Source organism: Haemorhous mexicanus, chromosome 9, assembly GCF_027477595.1.
Source record: "Haemorhous mexicanus isolate bHaeMex1 chromosome 9, bHaeMex1.pri, whole genome shotgun sequence".
Lineage (NCBI taxonomy): Eukaryota > Metazoa > Chordata > Aves > Passeriformes > Fringillidae > Haemorhous > Haemorhous mexicanus.
Window position 1 is genome coordinate 23,661,858 of NC_082349.1, and position 20,048 is coordinate 23,681,905.

Consider the following 20,048-nt stretch of genomic DNA (forward strand, 5'->3'; position numbering starts at 1 on the left):
GGAAGCTCGGCTTGGTTTAGCCAGGAGTAATACTCAGCAAAAAGGAAACAGCTTCAGCTTAACTGAATTTTGGTTAAGGCGATGATGCTGTTTGGGTAATGAAATGCTGTGGGAATACATAAAACTCAGGAGGGAGTAATGCTCTTAAGAGCTCTATCTACTGAATTGGCAGGAGCTGAGCCAAGGGTGCCCCTTAGGTATGCTGAGTCATCTGCTTAAACTGTGACATGACTTAGTGTGGACTGCTGCTGGGAGAGAGCAGTGCCAACTCGGTAGTGATGAAACAGCATGTGATGTGTCCATGCAAGAGCAGGCTGGGTCCAAATAATATGTTTGTGAGAGAATTTGGGGTGTGCTTGGAACCTGCACCGAAGGGCTCCCTCAGAGTGCGCTTAATTCAGACTGAAAGCAGAGGAGTTTTCCTGTGTGTCATTGTGTGTGGAACTCGATGCCAGTGCATATTGGTACAGACTGTTCTGCTTTTTACAAGCATCTTTTTGTCAAGAGTTGAATCTGCAGAGGACATGTGGAAGACTCTGGTAGCCACAGACATAACACAGCTTGGACATGAAGCTACTCTGCATTGTCCAGCAGAGTAAGGATTGAGTGGTTGTTCCAGTGGTTTATGGAATAATCATGTCTTTCTCTAAAGCACTGGCAGGGTCCCAGAGGAGACAGGTCACTGATCTGATTACAGCGTGACATTTCCAGTCTGGGTTGGAGGATGGAATTTCAAGGATTTTTTGGGGGCTGGGAGGCCCAGAAGAGAGGAGACATTTTTCCAGGTGGTTCTAGATGTGGGTAAAACAGCTTATGCAGGGGTAAACAGGAGGATGAGACTTGTATACAGGAACTTTATATTTTCAAACTTAGAAATGACAAAATCAGTCTGTCTGGTTTCAGTGTAGAATTCAAACTCTGCCTTGGAGCATCTTCATTCTTAATTACACCTTTTTGTCTTCCAATTTGTGGAAGACAAAAAGGTGTAATTTTTTAGTTTTAGTTTTAACTTTTTAGTTTTTTGCTTTCTTGGGTTTTGACATATCTGTTTTCTTCAATCATGCACCAAGAAGTGTGTATGGATATACATTTTACAGTGTAGAAGCTATTGAGTGTGAAATACGTAGTGAATTGCGTGTGGGTTAAAATTGTAGTATTATGGAGAGGTGGGCTATTTAAATAGTTATATCTTTTGTAATTTTTTGCATTCTTTATGATTTGCTTACCTCTGGTATAATGCTGAGGATAAGCATTTTTTTAAAAAGTGTTGTATTATAAAAGTGAATATACTTTTCCTGCTGTACATGTTCAAAGTGTTCTCTTTCTGTAGTGGTGATGGTTCCAATAGCAGACAGTGGTAGTGAAACTGTCTTATTTCCACTGTTTTATTACCGTTTGTAATGTATCCTGTTCAAAGTAGCTCTTTGAAGTTAGAGACTGTTTTTTTCCAGTTATTTCTAAGGTCATAGTGAGTCACAAACCTTGATACAAGGCCCAGGTATCTTCAGCAGCTCCACCTCTCTACATCTGCAAGCTTTGTGCCTGGAAGAGATTTACGTTGTATCTCAGTGCTTGGCTCTGCTCCCTTGTGCGAAGGTTGATCTGGGGTAAACAGGACCATGTACGTGGAAAGCTGTGGCACCAGCAGTACTTGGTTTGGTGCATGTGGCTTGTGAATCCTCAGTCCCTGGGATGCCATTCCTGTCTTGTGTGGGATCAGGGGCATTTCCACAGGTTTGTGCTGATATGCTGTGGAGGTTCTTCAGAAGCACAGGGCTCATTGTTCCAACAGCTGTTCTTTTCTGTGGGGAAATGATTGGCTGCATCACACCAGTTAGCCATCTGTTGCAGCAGCTAGACTGTGCTGAAGTAGATGACTTTCTGAGGTTTCTCACAGCTCTATATTATATTGACAGTGGCCTTCTTTTGGCATTTAGGTACCAGGACACAGGATCAGACACTGTAGAGTTTCTGAGAGCTGTGCTAATGTATAAGCTTTGCTTCCCTTGTTCCCCAGCCTTTAGAGACCTGTCTTGGCACAGGATCATGGATGCCACTAATTAGTTCCTTCATCTCCAGACTCCCCAAACTTCTCTTTCAACTGTTGAATTTGTAAATAAATATGACCTATTTCATTATGCCAGAGCTACAGGTAGCAACAACATGGCTCTGTTTACTGGGGTTTTTTAATTAGTTAACTAACATTAAAGTTGCATTCAACTCCTTTCTTCCCATTCACAGCTTGGGATAGTTGTGTCTCCATGTTCACATCTGCTTTCTAGACATGATGGTACAGCTTCATGTTACCTTCTGGTTTTAAGTCTCCTCAGTTAGTAGAAAACTTATTTTCCTGAGTGTCTGGCTAATAATTTGTTTTATGTAGGCTGCTCAGTTTGTTTCTAAAGTGCAGAGAAGTCTAGGAAATAGTTGCTAGATATTCTAATAGCAGTGTGGTCAAAAGAAAGAACTTTGATTCAGCTCTTAAATTTTGATCCCTAAAGGATAATTCGTAGCACAGCCATACATACAGTAGATTTACCAAGCTGTGTACTGCTCTTTGCAGAAGGATTTCTGGGGGGTTTCTGGGTAATTTCTGTTGCAGATTTGGTTTACAAAGGATAGTTCTAGCTTGAATGCTTGTTACCAAAATTTACCCAGTATATAGGAGGGCAGGTAGCCCGGGAAGGCTTGGAAATAAATTTGCTGAATGCTTTAGGATATCATCTCTCAGTGTAGTAACCTAAAAGTATAGAAGATTTCATTGGGTTGTGTTGATACATTAGTAATGAGAATGATTTGAGCCTATGCTGACAAGATGGAAGAAAATGGCTGATTTGCCATTAAAGAGGTATTTTGGAAGGGGGAACCCAGAACAACCTTGACATCTTGTTGTGCAATGCTGGTGTAGGGTTAACCAAATATAGAGCCACCTCTTCCTTGTGCCACCCTGCCTGGGTAATACTGATTTTTTTATTGATTCCTTATTGGCTGGGAACCAGAGGCTTGTGTGGCATTGTATATTGTCTTTTGGAAAGAGAAATAGTTTTTTCCCTAGAATCATAAAGCATCCTGAGTTGGAAGTGACTCAGAGGCATCATCATAGTACAACTCCTTTTCCTTAGCTTTAGAGCTTAGGTTAGATGTTTGATGAAACTCAGCTAAAAGCTTAGCTAGTAACACTTCATTGTTTACCTTGGCAAAATAATGTTAAGTGTGAACAACATTGCACTAAATTCTGAAAAAAAGAAGCCTTTTTTTTTTCCAGGAAAAAAAGTGGCAGAGGCTTTTCAGAGTCTTTATTTTAGCATTAGAATTTTTTTTCTGCTTTAAAATGTCTTGACTCTGAATTGCACTGGTCCTGATATAAAGTTCCTCTCTTTGCCTTTAGAATTTAGATTTTAATTGTAAACATTTTTTAAGGTGAAGATTTGATAAAAAGTTGTTGTTTTGCTTATGGAAGAACTTCCTGTCAGAACAGACACTTAGCAAGTAAATGTGCAGTCCTTGGTTTAAAACTGAAGCCAGTGGTGTGTAAAAAAGAGAAACTAGGATATATGGGTGGTTGGGGTGGTCTTTTGTTCTCATTTTGCTCCTTGATTTAGAAAAATTGTTTATGAATACTCCACTGGTGAAAGTAAGCCAGACATCAGAAATGATTTAATTACCAATTTTCTTTTTGATAATGATTTTTTCGTATCATGAGATCCATCTATTCTTGTACCTTTCTCCTCATATGAGTTCTGCTTTTTTCCTGTCCCAAAGCAATATCTTATCTTCCATTCCCTTATAATGAGTAACATTTGATCTTCTTAGTATTTTGATTAGAAAGTGCCAGTAAGTAATAAAGAACTCCCAGCTTTTCTTCTATTGTAGCTTCAGTGTGGTTTCTCAGCAGAGTAAAGGTGTTGCTTTCTTTATCAATGTAATCTCTAGGCAGGCAGTGAATGATATAAATTGGGGTCAGAAAAGGAGCAGTTAAGGATCAATTGTCAATCATCCAGTCACAAATAACTACTAAAAGTGTCATCCAGTTTTAGAAGGATGGAGGTGCTTGGATGGCAGACAGAGGGCAAGTTAACAGTGCTGAATTCCAGCAAGAGTGCATGCAGATTTCCAGGGTAACTGAGATGTGCCTGGATGGGTCCATGTGCTACCACAGAGCTCAGTGCATATGAGGTTGTGTGAAGGTGCTGGAGTAGCAGCACACAGTACCACCGAGTGACGTGTGAGAGCTGCAGTGCACAGTGTCTGACTGACCCTGAGCCATTCCTATCTCCCTCCAGGCTTGGGCAGCTCACACCTTTCTGGAGTCATTGAGTGCCAATCCAGAGCCCACTGGACTCTGAAGAAAGGTTGCTTCTGATAGAGGCTTTAGATGAAGCCTTGTCTAAGCAAAATTATTTCAATATTTAATTATTTGTACAGTTGATATTGTACAAAAGTGAATTAGTGGAATTGTCTTTTTTATTCACATTTTGTTGATGCCAATTTGCTCATTTATAAAGAGAGAACATAAAACCAAAAAGCTAATTAGTCTTACAGCTTCAATGTGATAGTTCTCTTCCTTTATTTATTTTAAACTGTATAATCACAGAAATGGTTTGCACTGGCTTTTCCAGAGCCAGAGACTAGCTGGAATTAAAGCAAGTTGTGACTCAGTCCTGTATTTAATTCAGTTACACCTCGAGCAGTGATACTTCCCTAGCACAAAGGAGCTCACGCGCCTGTTCTAGTACAGAATGCTAACTTTGTGTTTCTGTTTTCTTCTAGGTTATGTTTCACACTATGTGCAGACTGTCTGTACTTACAGAAGATATTTAAAACCAAACAGACTTTTTTGCAAAATTTTGATTCCAGTGGAATCTGTGCTTTAGATTTTTGTCCTGTCAATTAACTCCTGAAGCAATGCCTGTACAAGCTCCACAATGGACGGATTTTCTCTCCTGCCCGATTTGCACACAGACTTTCGACGAAACCATCCGGAAGCCCATCAGCTTGGGCTGTGGCCACACTGTCTGCAAGATGTGCCTCAACAAGCTCCACCGTAAGGCATGTCCCTTTGACCAGACCACTATCAACACAGACATTGAACTCCTTCCTGTGAACTCAGCCTTGCTGCAACTTGTGGGTGCTCAGGTATCCCTGATTTTTTTTTTTTTTTTTTTTTAATCTGTTTCGGTATTTTTCTTCTGTTGGGAGGACAAGTCAGAAATAATAAAGAATATGATATTGTCTTAATGATGTGAAGAGAAGGGATCTACCTTTTTGTAGATGTCTGCAAGAAGTAGTAAAGATGCCTGGATCAATAGTTTAAGTCTTTATTGTCTGACCATTACTTTCGTTACATCTAATTCCGTGGGATGTCACCAGAGCGGGTTAGTTGTGTTTCCTTCCTTCTTCCTTGACTCTTACCTAGCCATTCTCTGCCAAAAGGATGAGCTTGATCAGTGAGCTCATTTTGTGAGAAGACATTTTTCTGTGGCAGGTTACGTGCTTTACTGCATTCACCCTGTGAAACCTGTGTTTGGTTGTCCCAAAAGCAGGAGGGGCGTGTAAAGGTTATGGAACAGATCTCTCTGGTAGCAGCCTTTATACAGCCTTATTTGAAACTATGCGATGGGAATACGACTTCCTGAGATGACATGTTACTCTAAATCCATATTGGTGAGGGGAGGAAGCCTGCTTGAGGCTCCCTTTTTTGCTGGAATAGATACTGGTAAGGTTAGTTGAAGTGGTGATATGATGGGGGTGAGTGGCCCTGGGACTGCCAACAGCCCCAAGAAAGGGTAGGGGTGTGTGGAAAGCAGGACCACCCTGTTCAGTTGCAGCACAGACTTAAGCTGGCCAAAGTTTATGGATGTTAGGTCATGGATAGCTCCCTGTGACCCACACCTTCCAAGGCTTGTGTCAGGATTGTGGTCCTTAGGAGGAGGGATAATCCTGTCTAATTTATGGGTGAAGAATGAAAATGTAGCTGGGATGCAGTTACCATAAAGGGGTTACTGCTTTATTTTGTACTGCTCCGATGTCTGGGATAAGTGAAATTAAACACAGCAGAAACTTCATCAGAACTGTAGTATGGGGGAAAGGAAAGAATTGTGGAAGAGCTGTAAAAGGTGTGGAGGAAAGAGAGATGCTCTTATGTTGCTTTTTATTAGGTACTGTGACTTACAGGTACTTACAGTACCTACAGGTCCAGATGTGCTTTTGCCACTTCTTAGTTTATCAGGTAATATGGCTAATTTGTTGTTTTCTTTCATGGTGTATGGCAAAGAGGTTATTTCAGAAGCTCAAAATCAAATGGTGTTTCTGGCTGTGCTAAGTGACTCATCCTGCTCTGCAGGAGGAAGCAGTGAGATTGTGCACTCCCATTTCTGTGATATGTTGCCATCTTTGAAGAGCTTCCAAGCAGTATTAAATCTATGGGTGATGTCATTAAAAAAAGTTACAATTCTCTTTCTTTCTTACATGTTCTTCCCCTCTGCAGTTTCTTGAATATTTCTAGTTGCATCTGAATGTCCACATTTATGATAAATGTTTTCCCCTTGCATTTGGTTATTTTGTGTGCACTTATTAAGCTTTATGAGAAGCTGTATGATAGCTTCAATTTGACCTCTGCCAGAATTTAAATTTTTATGAAAACAAGATTCTGTGGAATGAGATGGAAATCCACCCTGCTCTGTATAGGTAACTGGGATTTTTTTTCTGGTTTTACTAGTTAGCCAGCTAGAGTTTTCTTATCTGTATGTGTGAGGTATGAAGAAAGCTTTTATAGTTTAGTGTTTGTCTTGAGAGCACTCTGAACTTTAGGTTCTGACTTTGCACTAATGACATCGTTTTGTGCTCCCTTTTTATCTAAAAATTTTGTGTGATGAAGATTCGCAGGACCTTGTTTCATCATGACCTTAAAGCTGCAAATGCCACCAAAAGATACATGATTTCCATCCCTGTTCTTTGCCACTCATCTCTGGTTTTTTGCTACTCCCAGCAGTCTGTTACCTGTAACAGTAACCATGGATCCTAGCTGGGTGTTTATTACTGACAGACTTTCCCCTTAAGAAACTTTTGAAGCACCTCTGGCAAGATCCTCCTTTCAAATGAATACGGGAATGAAATCAGTGTTCAGTGCAACTCATTCTCCTTTCTCTTCCCTTTCCCATCCTGGCAGCTGTTGCAGTGTTTACCAGACACTGGATTACTAGAAAATGAATGCAACTACTTTCCTGTGAAGGACAGGGAAACATTTGCTATTTTCCAATAGACTGTCTAAGGCCATTTTAAAAAATCTTTTTACCAAAAAAAAAAAAAAAAAAAAAAGGCTTGCTTAAGGACAAATAAAAAAAAAAAGGTGCTTTAGAGAAACTAGTGATTTTGAACTGTCCCACTAAGAGAGTGTACTCTTCTTCTGTTTCAGCAAAAATGGTCTGTGAGCAGCAATCAAGCTTTCAAAGCATGAGTAGTGTCAAATTCGGTTGAAACCACTTCCATTTGTTTTTCCACTTCTGGGTTTAGTTTCAGGAGCATGTATGTGTCAGTACTGTTCCTTAATCTCCAACAAACCTCTGTACCCTTAACCTAAGTCCACAGAGACCAGTAATATTTTATTTATAAATGCTAAATTCCAATAAAACAGGTTTCATTTTGGAAGGAAATACAGTAAAGCCCAACTAAAGCTTTTATCTGTGAGGGGGAAGAACAGTTTGTTCTTTTCCCTTTGGAGTGACTTCTGAGGAATTCACACATTTATACTTGTTAAGTGCTTTTTTTGCTGGAGGTGGAGGAGGAGACCAGGCAGTTTAAAGAAACAAATCTATTCTTCTGTGACTGGCATCAGTGACAGGATTCCAGGGCAAGTCACTTTGGCTTTTGCTCAAGTACAGCGAGTGAAATAAGCAGGATTGTACTTCTGGGGAAAACACTGAATTTGTCAGACAGTCACCCAGGAAAGCAGTAACGTATTCTCTCTCTGGATAGAATTTGTCACTCTAATGGTGAAAAGAGTTGGTTTCTTACTTGAATTAGACTCTTTCTTAGTTTTCTCTCTCCCCACCCCTTTCTGAAATGAAACCCATTGCCCAGGTTTTATAGCCACCCTTTGTGTGAAAATTCGCTGTTGCAAATTCAGATTTTTTACCTGCTCCCCTGTAGCATGGCTCACATCAACACTGGTTACAGGGGCTGTTCTGGAAGGCAGTGGTCTCAGAATAGAATAGAATCACAGAATGGCTTGGGTTGGGAGGGACCTTAAGAGCCATCTCATTCCATCCCTGTGCTGTGGGCAGGGACACCTTCCACTAGACCAGCTTGCTCCAAGCCCTGTCCAGCCTAGCCTTAGATGCTTGCAGGGATGGGATATCCACAGTCTCTCTGGTTAGGTAGTTCAGACCATATCTAGATAAGTTTTCCTGCATAAAATGAGGGGAGCAGAGAGATCATAAGGGGAGGATGAGAATTATTATTCCTGTGAAAGCTGGACATAGCTGAGTACCTAGGCAGGAGCTGTGAGGGAATGGAGACACAATGGCCTTGGACACAAATCAGCAAGGCATTCATAGAATACCTTGCTTCTTAGACTTCCTGGGTAAAGGAATCACTTAAGTTTGTTTCTGTGAGAATAAGATTTTGAATTTTAGCTGTTCAAGCATCCACATATTACTCACTAAATGTAACTATTTTAAGCATTCACCTGGCTAGTGTTTTGAAGGTATCTAATAATGAATCTGTCATCTAAGCTGTTCCCTCGTGTTTTTTTAACCATGAAACAGCAGCATGCACATTCCAAACAGGTGATGTAGAGTGGCAGAAATGCCTGTGGTGCTTTAATTTGGGAATAATTTCCTGCTGGACATGATAAACATGATTCTAGACATTGGAATTGTACATGATAAGAGACTGAGTGATCTTAACTTACAGCCCTTTCAAAAGGGGAAGGTTGAATGTGCACAGCTATTAGAGGCATGTGTGATAATTTTTTATTTTAACTTTTGATGAAATAAAGTGCCATAAAAGAGGAATTATCTGTGAAAAAGTTGTCCTTAATGTAAACTTTTGAGGAACTAAAGACAGTAGGCTTTGGGTTTTGTTTGGTTTTTCTTGGCAGGAAGCAAATCGTTCATTTGCAGGGAGAGGGAGGGAAATATTGCTAGAAACAGTTTTCAAATCATACCAAAAGGGGTTTGGTCTGTTTAACATGTTCTCATTCTGTGCAATTAGATGTCTAATGGTAATTACTGACAACTCAAGCTTTCTTCATCCAGTTGCACTTAAATCACCAATTCAAAATCACTGCCTGGTATGAGATGATGCTTTAGCATTCTTTTCTGGTCCCCTTCCTTATGCTGTCATAACCTGTCTCTTCCCACAGCCACAAGCCATGCTGGTGGGTAACATTCCACTGTCAGGATACTTGCAGTCATTGCCAAAAGAGATACATGCAAAACCATCACAGATTTAAAGCAATTAAACAGCTGAGATCATTTTTCCTGTCTTGCTCTCATCCCCTTTGGGAAGTGTTGATTACATGATGTGAATAAATTTGCAGTGGAAACTGTCATAAGGGTGTGATGTCTGAGAGAATGGAATATGGACTGAGTGTGAAAATAATGAGCTCACTCTGTGGGGCATCTATTCTGAGGCTCCTGAGAGGCATTGTAAACAGCAGTAACCATAGGGTCATGCATGCTATTAAAAGGATATTTTGGGAAAGGGAAGTGAAAATGTTTTCGAGTTATTTGTCAGTTGTCCCTCAGCAGTTCCATGATGGAGCGAAAGTCAAAATTCATATTTCCTGTCACTTATATGAATTCTGTCTTCATGATTTTTCTTTTGGCAGATGTTATTCTTACAATTATTCTAACCCTAAAATATTAAAATAACTCGTGGACGTGCATGTAATACAACCAGCAAAAGGAAAATTACTTGTAAATTTTGTTGTGAAGTGCACTGCATGAATTAAGTGTGTGTGCATGAGAACTAAATTCTCTTCTCCTGAACACTCATGAAAACCACAGAAGAAGCATGTTTTATGCTTCAGTACTACACTTACTCTAGCTTCAGATAAAAGTTGAATCTCTCTTGGGCTCATTTTGCAAGCTGTACAGTTGTACAAAGCATTTAGATTTTTACATGGAAGCTTCCCTTCAAAAGAGAAGGAATGGGAACAATATGCAGATAGTGTTTGAATAGCTTGATTAGCTCTTGGAAGTTTTTCTCTGCCAGCTTTTCCATGGGGGAAGGGGAAGCTTTCTGTTAGTTGCTAGACAGTCCTTGTGTCTCACTGGTGGAGTTGTGCTGTGTCTGGCATTCCAAACCACTGTTTTGAATGTGTGCTAAACCCACTTCAATACAGGGTTGAAATCCAGGGCTGAACATGTCTTCCTGTCCCACGTCTGTTCCCAGCCCCTTTGTCTGCCAGGGGCTGCGGCGCTGTCACTGTTTGGGCTGGCAGTGGTGCCAGAGGGAATGCTTGCAGGAGCAATAGGAGTTTGTACAAAGTGTGGGACTGCAGGAAATAGGACAGAGATGGGGCAGTGTCACATTCGCTGGAGATGTGTCATTTGCTCAGTAAGCCGGTTCCGCCACGTAACTTCCCTGGTGGAAGCAGACTGCTAAAATGGTGGTGCCTTTGAAAAGGAGGTGTGGAACATTCTGTTAAGGTGCAGGCAAATATTGCAGGTGTTAATAATTGTTTCCCAAATCCCAAGAAACCATTCAAGGTTGTTGTGATTGTTTAACAGCTGACCACTCTAACGTACAGAGCTGCAGAATCGCCTTCTGCTGAAAATATTCTTGCTTGCTGACACAAAAACTCCTGAAACCCAAAACCCAAAACACCCCAAACAAATACTGGCCCAAAATTAAAACCAAAACCCCACAGAACATTACAAGTTAACTTCCATCAGTGATAAGTGTCGAGGCCTACCTTGTTGTGTTGGTGTGATTGAACTGGGTTTTTCTCTTGAGTAAGAATGGAAGCCTAGATCAGACACAGCCTCTGTCTTGTTTATGTTGGTTTGGGATGATACTATGTTAATTCCAGCTGACATGTTGCATTTTGAGACTTTTCTTTGTTACCTGCTGGAAAAGCAAGATAGTAACTTTTTATTTTGCACTCTGTGTCAAATGAGAACTTAGCACCGTGACATGGTTGCTGTTCACATTGGTGATGGCAACCATATACACGTGTATATATGTATGTATGTATGTATGTATGTATGTGTATATATATATATATATATATGTATATATATATATATATATATATATATAAAAAATGTATATTTACTGCTTTTATTTGCAATCATAATGCTGGTCTTGCCATGGCTGCATTACATATGAAGGTAAGCAGGTTTGTATCTGTATTTAACTGAAGCATTAAAGGCTTTTGCTTTTAGTTTGAAGGCCTGGATTGGTCCCTGTAAGCAGCTATGTGGGATTAGCATGCTGTTATTGCCACTGGGATAGGGATTGACACGGAAATAGAAGTCTGAGATATATTTGCACTTTGACAGCAAATAGAAAAAGTGCGTGTGTTTAGTCTTCTGAGGAATTCCAATTCTCTGTACTATCATATTGAGTTAACTGCTGAACAGTGATGTTGAGAAGTATTAGTACAGTGCTATACTGCACCCTCAAATTTAATGAAAGCTTTAAGAATTTTCCAAGAGGAAAGTAGAACCAAAATTATAACTTGGAGGGGTGTGGTGCAAATCCCTTGGAAAAATCCTGATTTCTGGTCAATGTCTGGAAGAAGAAATAAATGTCACCTGACAAAAACCCAGCATAAAACCCCAAGAATGTAGTTGGCGTCTATCATCAGATAAATACTCACAGGGTGTGTTCATATGCACTACAGAGGATAACTTGGTCATGCTTTGTAACTATGTCCACTCAGAATATGTTCCAGGGGTGTCTTATTGTATTTGCTGCTAAGTCTTTCTTCCACTAATCTTAAGTAGCTGCAGTCTCTTATCCCTGGATGATTTTAGAGCTGTGAGGCCATAGATACAAATTTGTACCTACCAGCAGACCAGGATTATCATCTTTTTTTTTTTTCTTCCCCCTGAGTTTTTTGGCCAGTCAGCTTTGGGGATGTTTCAATGTGTTCTATTTTAGCCAAAGTTTTATAGTTGTAGGAAGTGCCATGTTAATCCTTCTGCTTCTAGTTCCTTTCAAACACTAAATAAAAGAAGTCTCTTAAACATAAATCCTGTATTTTTGTTTTCATTTTCACTGGGGTTTTTTACGCTATTTGTTCGATAAATAAGCTGAAAAATGCTAAGTAATACAGCAAAATCACAAAAGGAGAACAAAACAGGAAATGTGGTGTAGTAATAAGTGTTTGTAAGCACAGTTGCCACTTATTTATGCATATTCATAGTAGATGTACATGTCATCTCTCCTCAGGTTCCTGAGCAGCAGCCGATTACTTTATGCAGTGGAGCTGAAGATACCAAGCATTATGAGGAGGGCAAGAAATGTGTGGAAGAATTGGCATTGTACCTCAAACCACTCAGCAGTGCAAGAGGTAGTTCCTGCATTGCTTCCTTGGAAAATGAAACAAAAAACCAAATAAGATGCAAAACAAACTATCCAAATTATTAGTTAGTATGTTTGAAAAAAAAAGTATGTAAGTCTAGTTTAGAAACAAATTGAAACAGATTTCTTAAACATTAAGATTTTGTTTTCCTGGAGGGAAGTGAGGCGTAGAATTGAAAGGTGTCAAAAATCATTCAGAGAAAAGGCTGAGGTTTTTTGACCATGCCATAGTGAGTTGAGACAAACTTTGATTTGATCTTTGCAGAGTAAGTAGAACTAGATAATTCCGCCCTTTTTTTTTTTTTTCAGTTCTGCTTTGTGACAATTTTAGTGATACAGCTGTTATGTAGAGGATGAATAAACTGATTTGAGAAAGTTACTACATATAAGATAGATAAGGAAAATTATAAGTAATACTTTGTTCATACAAGGTCAAATACAAGAACTGGGTAATTCTAAGTTAGCAAACCTGCACTGTGTCAAAGAGTATGGATTTTATATATATTACAGTTGCTGGATTTGGACAGTCTGTCAGCCCAAGTAGTGGAGTTGATCATCATGGGCATTGGGTTATCAAAAATGATTTTTTTTGAGAAGCTGTCTGAGTCTTTTGAGACCAGTGCAATGTGACAGCAGTATCACTCTGGGAATTGGTGGCCCTGTGAACAAGCTCTTGCTGTGGAGCAAACTCAGCATGGCAGCTGTATGTCTAGTGAGTCACCTCTTCCTTTAACCTGAATTAGGTGGCTCTCAGAATGTTTGTGATTCAGAGTTTTGGCACAAAATTCAACATCACCCAAGCACTTCAGGACTCATGTAAGCTCTAAACCTAAACAGTGAAGGTGCTACATGTAGGCAAGAAACTAAATGTATTCTGAAAACAAACAAATGTCCAAGTGACCCCTAAAGTCCGTGAATGTACTGGGAATCTGTGTGGCAGGGTGTGGAACAAACTACTAACATGGAAAAAGGATTCATTAGAGGTTCCATCTTCTTAAAAAGTCAATCACAAAATTAAGCCTGTGGGGAAGCTGACTACCAGAAAACTGTTTTTATTGCCAAGTGAAACACTGGCAATAAAATACATTGACTAGTATTCCCTTTGACAAAATGGACACCAGGAGAGCTAGGTTTGCACTTGTCCAGTACAGTCACTGAAGACTGGCACAAGAAGAGGAGTATGAGGTAGTTTATTATTCTGTTTCATTTTATTTTGAAGGTGTGGGTCTTAACAGTACCACTCAGAGCGTGCTGAGTCGTCCCATGCAGAGGAAACTTGTGACATTAGTCCATTGCCAGCTGGTGGAGGAGGAAGGGCGGATCAGAGCCATGCGTGCAGCCCGGTCGCTGGGTGAGAGAACAGTCACAGAGCTCATCCTCCAGCATCAAAACCCTCAGCAGCTCTCCTCCAACCTCTGGGCTGCAGTGAGAGCCAGAGGGTGCCAGTTCCTTGGGCCAGGTAGGTGACATCACTGCTGTACTAGAAGCGCTTTAGAACTGAGCCATTGATAAATGACTGTCCGATTGCCCAAGGGATTTTATTAAGTAACAGCCTAATTTCTTAATAGTAATCTTCAGAATTAATTATGCGTCTGTTGGGCTGCTGCTGTTGGGTTTTCTTGAATTTTTAATGCTTTTTCAAGTCTTCTGTAAAATTCAGAATAGGTTCTGTTCTTGTCTATTCCTGGAAGATCCTCCTAGAAAAATAAGGTTACTGGAAGTGACTGGCATGGCTTCTTTTCCTTCTTGGGGCAATAAACATACAAAACAGTTGTAGAGATAGATTTGTTACAGTTATTTGTACAAATTTTTAAGAAGTTGTGCATTTATAAATTAAATTCCTTGGCTTAAAATACGAGAAAGACATCAATATTGCTTAAAAAAATGAAGTCTCATTATTGAAAATATAGACTTCACTTGTTGAGTCTTGAAATATGAAGCCCATTTCTTAATGAAAACATAGTGAAGCTTTTCCTGACTGATGAAGACTGATTCTGAGATGCTAACTTTCATACCACTTCAGGGAAGAGAGAGGTTGATTATGTAGCAAAATAGCAGTGCTGCAGCCTGGCTGATTGGTGTGGGCTTTCTTTTTTGTTTTACTTGCATGGAAATGAACCTTGTTCTTCCTTAGCCTGTCAGCTTTTTTTTCTGGGATAAGTATGGGATGTAGGCAATACACTTTGAAAACTCGTATTAATGATCAAGAGATGTACAGACAGGAACCTTCTTATCAGATGAGGATCAGAACAGATGTTGTTGTAGTGCTAGTGGTAGAAATAATAATATTAATATAATATATAATAATAAATCATAATAATGATAATAATACTAAAGGTAAATACACTGTTTTCCCAAGTCACTGTCTGGGAATCTGGAGGGGTTCCTTCTGTCTTTGCTCTCCCTTCTTGCCCAATTCTTTTTTTTCTCTGTGGCTTTGTGTGTGTGTTGGTGGGAGTTTTTAGCTGTTATCCCGATTGTAGGCGAACAAGAAACTGCAAAAATTTTACTTGGGCTTCTCTCATCCTTTGTCTCTTTTTGCATTTCCCCTGACTCCCAGCAATGCAAGAGGAGGCTCTAAAGCTGGTTCTGCTGGCTTTGGAAGATGGATCTGCTCTGTCACGAAAGGTCTTGGTTCTCTTTGTGGTGCAGAGACTGGAGCCGCGATTCCCTCAGGCTTCCAAGACTAGCATTGGCCATGTTGTCCAGCTCCTTTACAGGGCCTCCTGCTTCAAGGTATGAACAAGGCTCTGCCCAGAGGTTTTGTAATGCTATGAAAAGCATTGGTTTTCACTTTGAGTTTTCATTGTCCTGTAACATTTAATGTGCCTGAAAATATGTGTAGTTAGAGGAAGTATTGCTCATTAAGTCCCACGTGAATTTAGATTTCTTTGTCATTCAGCTGTGATGGCAGTGTAGGCTGAAATAGCAACTTGAAGCTGTAAAGGTAGGTTTTGCCTCTGTCCAGTTTCATAGAGGTGCTGTTACAAAACCTGGATGTAAAGCAGCATACTTACCTTCTTAGAAGTGTCTTAAAGCCAAAAAAATCACTTATTCTGTTAATTCAGTTGTGGTGTGGTTAGAATCAAAGCAGAAGGAGACTTTTGGGTGTCAGCTGTATGAAGAAAAACTGCTTAATGTACTTTACAGTATTTAATATCTGTTACTAGATGCTCAACTTGAATGTTATTTACTCTTGCTAAATGAGTAGAAAAATGCTTTGGTTTTGCTAATTGTACCCTCGAACAAAATTCTGCAATGCAAACAAAATAACTTGATTCAGGTTGTGGCTGCTATAAAGTCATTTGGAAGTGTGACACTTTGACCAATATGTGGGTCAGAGTCCAAGTAAACAATGTTTTGTGTCCATTTTATAGTGGTTCCACTCTGTGAAGTGTGCATTATTTTAGTAGGAACTGATATTCACTGAATGGTGTCATAGTTGATTTTAGTCCGGGAGAAGGACTTAGATGCTGGCCAAAGACGTCACTTGCCTTGGACTTCACATAATCTGGGGCTTATCCTGCTTAATTGCATTTGGCACATTTCTCCTCACTAGGTGACCAAGCGAGATGAGGATTCCTCCCTGATGCAACTGAAGGAGGAATTCCGGACTTACGAGGCTCTGAGAAGGGAACACGACTCGCAGATAGTTCAAATAGCAATGGAAGCGGGTTTGCGCATTGCACCAGACCAGTGGTCCTCGCTCTTGTATGGAGACCAGTCTCACAAATCCCACATGCAGAGTATCATTGACAAGGTAAAGCCACCTAGAATCTGCCCAGTCCATCTTGCTTGCAACTGTAGTAGATTTAAATGTTTGTAACATTGAACTTAGAAACTGTGCCCACATAGACTTGCCCTTTAATCATTTGTCCTGTTATTTCAAAACCCGTTATGTCCTAAATAATTGGAATATATATTTGTAATCTAATGAATCTTGTTTTCTCTGCCATCTGGACATTTTTGCTACTTTACTTCTTTCTGCAGATGGAAACCCACAAAGTTTAGCTAAATAATTGGGGGGTGACCTTTATGAACAGTTGATAAGTGCCAGTGTAGTGACAGGCTAATGGTCCTTGTTTCCAGGCAGGAAGTTAGTGCATAGGATGGAAAAAAAAATGAGTCCCCATGTATGTGTTTGAAGACCGAGAGGTGGAAACACATTTTGTAAATAAAATACTTAAACTCTGGAAATGCCCAGATCTCTCTCTGTGTTCAAAAGCAACATAGGATAAATGGGATTTTAGATTAGGAGATGCTTTTTTAAATGCCTAAATTAGGTGGGAAGAACTGAACTTTTTTGAATGATTATGAAAGCTGTGAAACATCTGCTTTGGCTGCTGTGCAAGAGGATTAGCTTCAAGATAGCTTCTGCCGTACATTTATGCCTTTGCCCACCTTTTGAAGTGTCCTGCCAAACATCTCTTGAGGGATCTAGGTAGAATTAACAGTTTTAAAACTGAAATTGAGTGGTGTTAGGAAATGGAATGTTGCTAGCTATCTTTTCCTTCAACCATCTTGTTCTTTGTTTTCTGCTGGCTGTACTCAGTTTAAAGCAGGGTGCAAACCTGTTGGTTTGGGGATTGGAGATATTAGACTCTCCAGAAATCTAAATTAAATGGTTTCCAATATGGCCCATTTTTTTCTTTGGGTAGCAGCACAACACAAAAGAAATAGGTTTTATTGCTAGAAATAACACCAACCTTTATTTATTTTTGTCTATTTTGAAGTGTAATTTTGTGCAATGTCAAAGAATTGTGCATTCTTAATAGAAAGGGCTCACTGGAATGGGCTTCTGTGAAATGTGTTTGTTTATTTCTAGTTTTGATAGACAATTCTTGTCTGTGGAGCAGCCTTCAGAAACCATGAGGATTGCTATGCCTGTAGAAAGTTAATTATGATAATTTTTTTAAGTTGCAGACCCCAGCCTCGTTTGCACAGAGTGTTCAGGAATTAACTATTGCTCTTCAGAGGACTGGAGATCCAGCTAACTTGAATCGTCTTAGACCTCACCTAGAGCTCCTAGCAAATATTGATCCCAGTCCAGGTAAATCTGGGTGTTTTCATAAAAACCTTTAAGTTTAGCAGAATGAGCTTAACACTGTTCAAGGACTGAAAGCTGATCATCAAGTGTAAGGAAATGTCCTCCTTACTCATCAACTAAAAGAGTTTTGTATTCCAAAGTAGAATTTTGATAGATTGAATAGAGAGAAGCTAGGCAAAAATTAGTCTAGACAAGAATGGCTTGTTACCCTACAGAATTCAGTATTTTTCTTGTTCATAGGTAATTCTTCAAAACTAGGAAAGAGTCTGGCAAGTAGAAGATAGCTGGAAAGAATTTAACTGGGAAATAAAACCTAAGCTTTTGAGAGAGAAAGACAGAAATTGTGGAAAAGTCAGCAGTGCTGTAAGGACTATCTGAGGGAGATGGGAAGAGACAGAACAAAGTCCTGTGACTGAAATGTTATTTTATACCTGCTAAAATTTGTAAAATCAATATAATATATCAAAATAGTAAGAAGATATAAACTACAACTTCAGGAGATGAAAAACCGTACTTTATATTTGTTTAAACAAACAGAAGTTAAACTTCCTTTCCAAAGAGGACCGGTTGTACTTCACAGCTAAAGGAGATGTGGTGCTTTCTTCCCAAATCTTTCATACTGAAACAAGCTGGGGACAAACCTGTGTACTCCATATTTGTTTGCAAAACACTGATATGGAAGGTGGTATCACTAACAGCCTGCCTTTATTTCAGTAGCCAAGTCTGGTCTTTGTGTTTTTTTCTGTACTGTTGAGTTACCTAAAGAACAGCTGGGAAGCATGTTGAAGTACTTCTGGAAGAATTTAGTCCCTGTGGGCGAAATATAATGTCATTAATTCTGCTAAAGGCTCTTTGAGGTACTGTCCTTTGCAGCAGAGTGTGCAGGCACACAGTGGGAGTGTCAGCTGCTGGAACAGATTCAAAAACTTAGAAAAGTAAATTGGCTAGAAAGAAAAAGTGCTCCTATAGAATTGAGACTGTACAATTTATTCACAGTGTTTTAGATGGTGGTCTGATTCATAGATTTGCCTTGTGATGTTTTTCCACTTGAGAGGCATTAATTTCTGTTGCTGTGCTACAACTGTGCCTGTGTAATCAGGCCAGCAATGACTGTATTCGTATGGAATAATTTTACCTCCAGGAGTTTAAATGCAAAGAGGGATTTTGAACCTGATGTTTTTCTTAATGAGAAGAGTTTGTACAGTGCCTTTACTCTGGAGTTCTTGTGAGATGAGAAAGTTCTTGTAAAAGGAAATAATTTTACATTCTAATAATGGTCTTACTGGCTCATTCAGTATTTTGTGCAGTTCAGTCTTAAATTGATAGATACCTCTACTCTGTAAGAGCTAAATGTCCCAGAATTAAGGTGCTGAATGCTTATTATCTACTGAATGCTTATTATCTACTGATGAAACGTTTTTTATAAACTTGGCTAGTCAAGTTTTCTGATACTGTTGTGGATTTTTTTACCTGGTTTTGGAAAATGTTTCTGATTTTTCTTTTTATGTTTGGTGTTTGCAACAGATGCTCCACCTCCAACATGGGAACAACTGGAAAATGGACTAGTTGCTGTGAGGACTGTGGTTCATGGTTTAGTTGATTATATCCAGAATCACAGCAAAAAAGGAACAGATCAACAACAGGTAAAAGCTAAATAATTTGGGAAATGTACCCCTAAGTTTTATTGGCTGTATCTTATAGTAGAGGTTTACTGATGTCATCTGGAAAGATTTGGTTTGACAAGGAGCTAATTGAAAACATCACTGCGATTCATATCTATCAAAAAAGAAGCAAGAAAGGAAAAAATGCGAAACAACACATATTAACCTCCAAAACCTGTTGAACTGATTTTCACAGCTCACTAGGATGGAAGGAGAACAGTCTGATCCAGCTGTAGGCTTAGGGAAATTAATAACAACCTTCTTGAGTAGAGGGTGGGGAAGGGACACTGGGTGCTGCTGTGATTTGTGGGAATTTTCTTGGTTTTGTCTTTATGTGACATATTTCAGCCAGCTGGCTCTCTGTTAATGAAATCATCCTTATACCTGTGCTGAGTGGTCTGTTGATCTTGAAGATTTAAGAACAGTTGATATGAAGGTGCAATCCAAGTTCCTGAAACAATTTTTTTTTTGTTTCAGCAATGACAATATAATTGTATATTAACTTATCTCATAGTTACCTTATCACACATTCCTTTAATGTCATTTTACTTTGTAGCTCAGTTGATATAAATGCTGCTGAAGTACAGAGCTGCCTGTCCCAGTCCTTCTCCTTTGTCACTTAGGCATTCATCCTCTTGGAGAGCTGGTTTGGGGAGCTCAACTAGTAAAAAGATTATCTCTGCAAAAAAAAAAAAAAATTTACGTCTGCTGTTTCATCTTTTTGCATTACTTGGGATGGGTAATGAGCACTGTCACCAGCAAAAGGAAAAACAGTAGAAATGCATAAGTGGCAATCTGGGAGG

The 20,048-nt window shown here is 39.5% G+C and overlaps 1 protein-coding gene across 13 annotated transcripts in view; it reads left to right on the forward strand.

Annotated features, from left to right (window-relative positions):
* RC3H1 (ring finger and CCCH-type domains 1) overlaps positions 1-20,048 on the forward strand; it is a 71,782-nt gene that overhangs the window by 16,831 nt on the left and 34,903 nt on the right. For all 13 annotated transcript variants that reach the window (XM_059854497.1, XM_059854501.1, XM_059854504.1 and 10 more), the window contains exons 2-8: positions 4,771-5,136; positions 12,406-12,526; positions 13,757-13,996; positions 15,098-15,273; positions 16,097-16,297; positions 17,455-17,587; positions 19,109-19,227. In XM_059854497.1, the coding sequence (XP_059710480.1) occupies positions 4,906-5,136; positions 12,406-12,526; positions 13,757-13,996; positions 15,098-15,273; positions 16,097-16,297; positions 17,455-17,587; positions 19,109-19,227 (1,221 nt within the window). In that variant the 5' untranslated portion in view covers positions 4,771-4,905. The remainder of the gene's footprint in view (positions 1-4,770; positions 5,137-12,405; positions 12,527-13,756; positions 13,997-15,097; positions 15,274-16,096; positions 16,298-17,454; positions 17,588-19,108; positions 19,228-20,048) is intronic.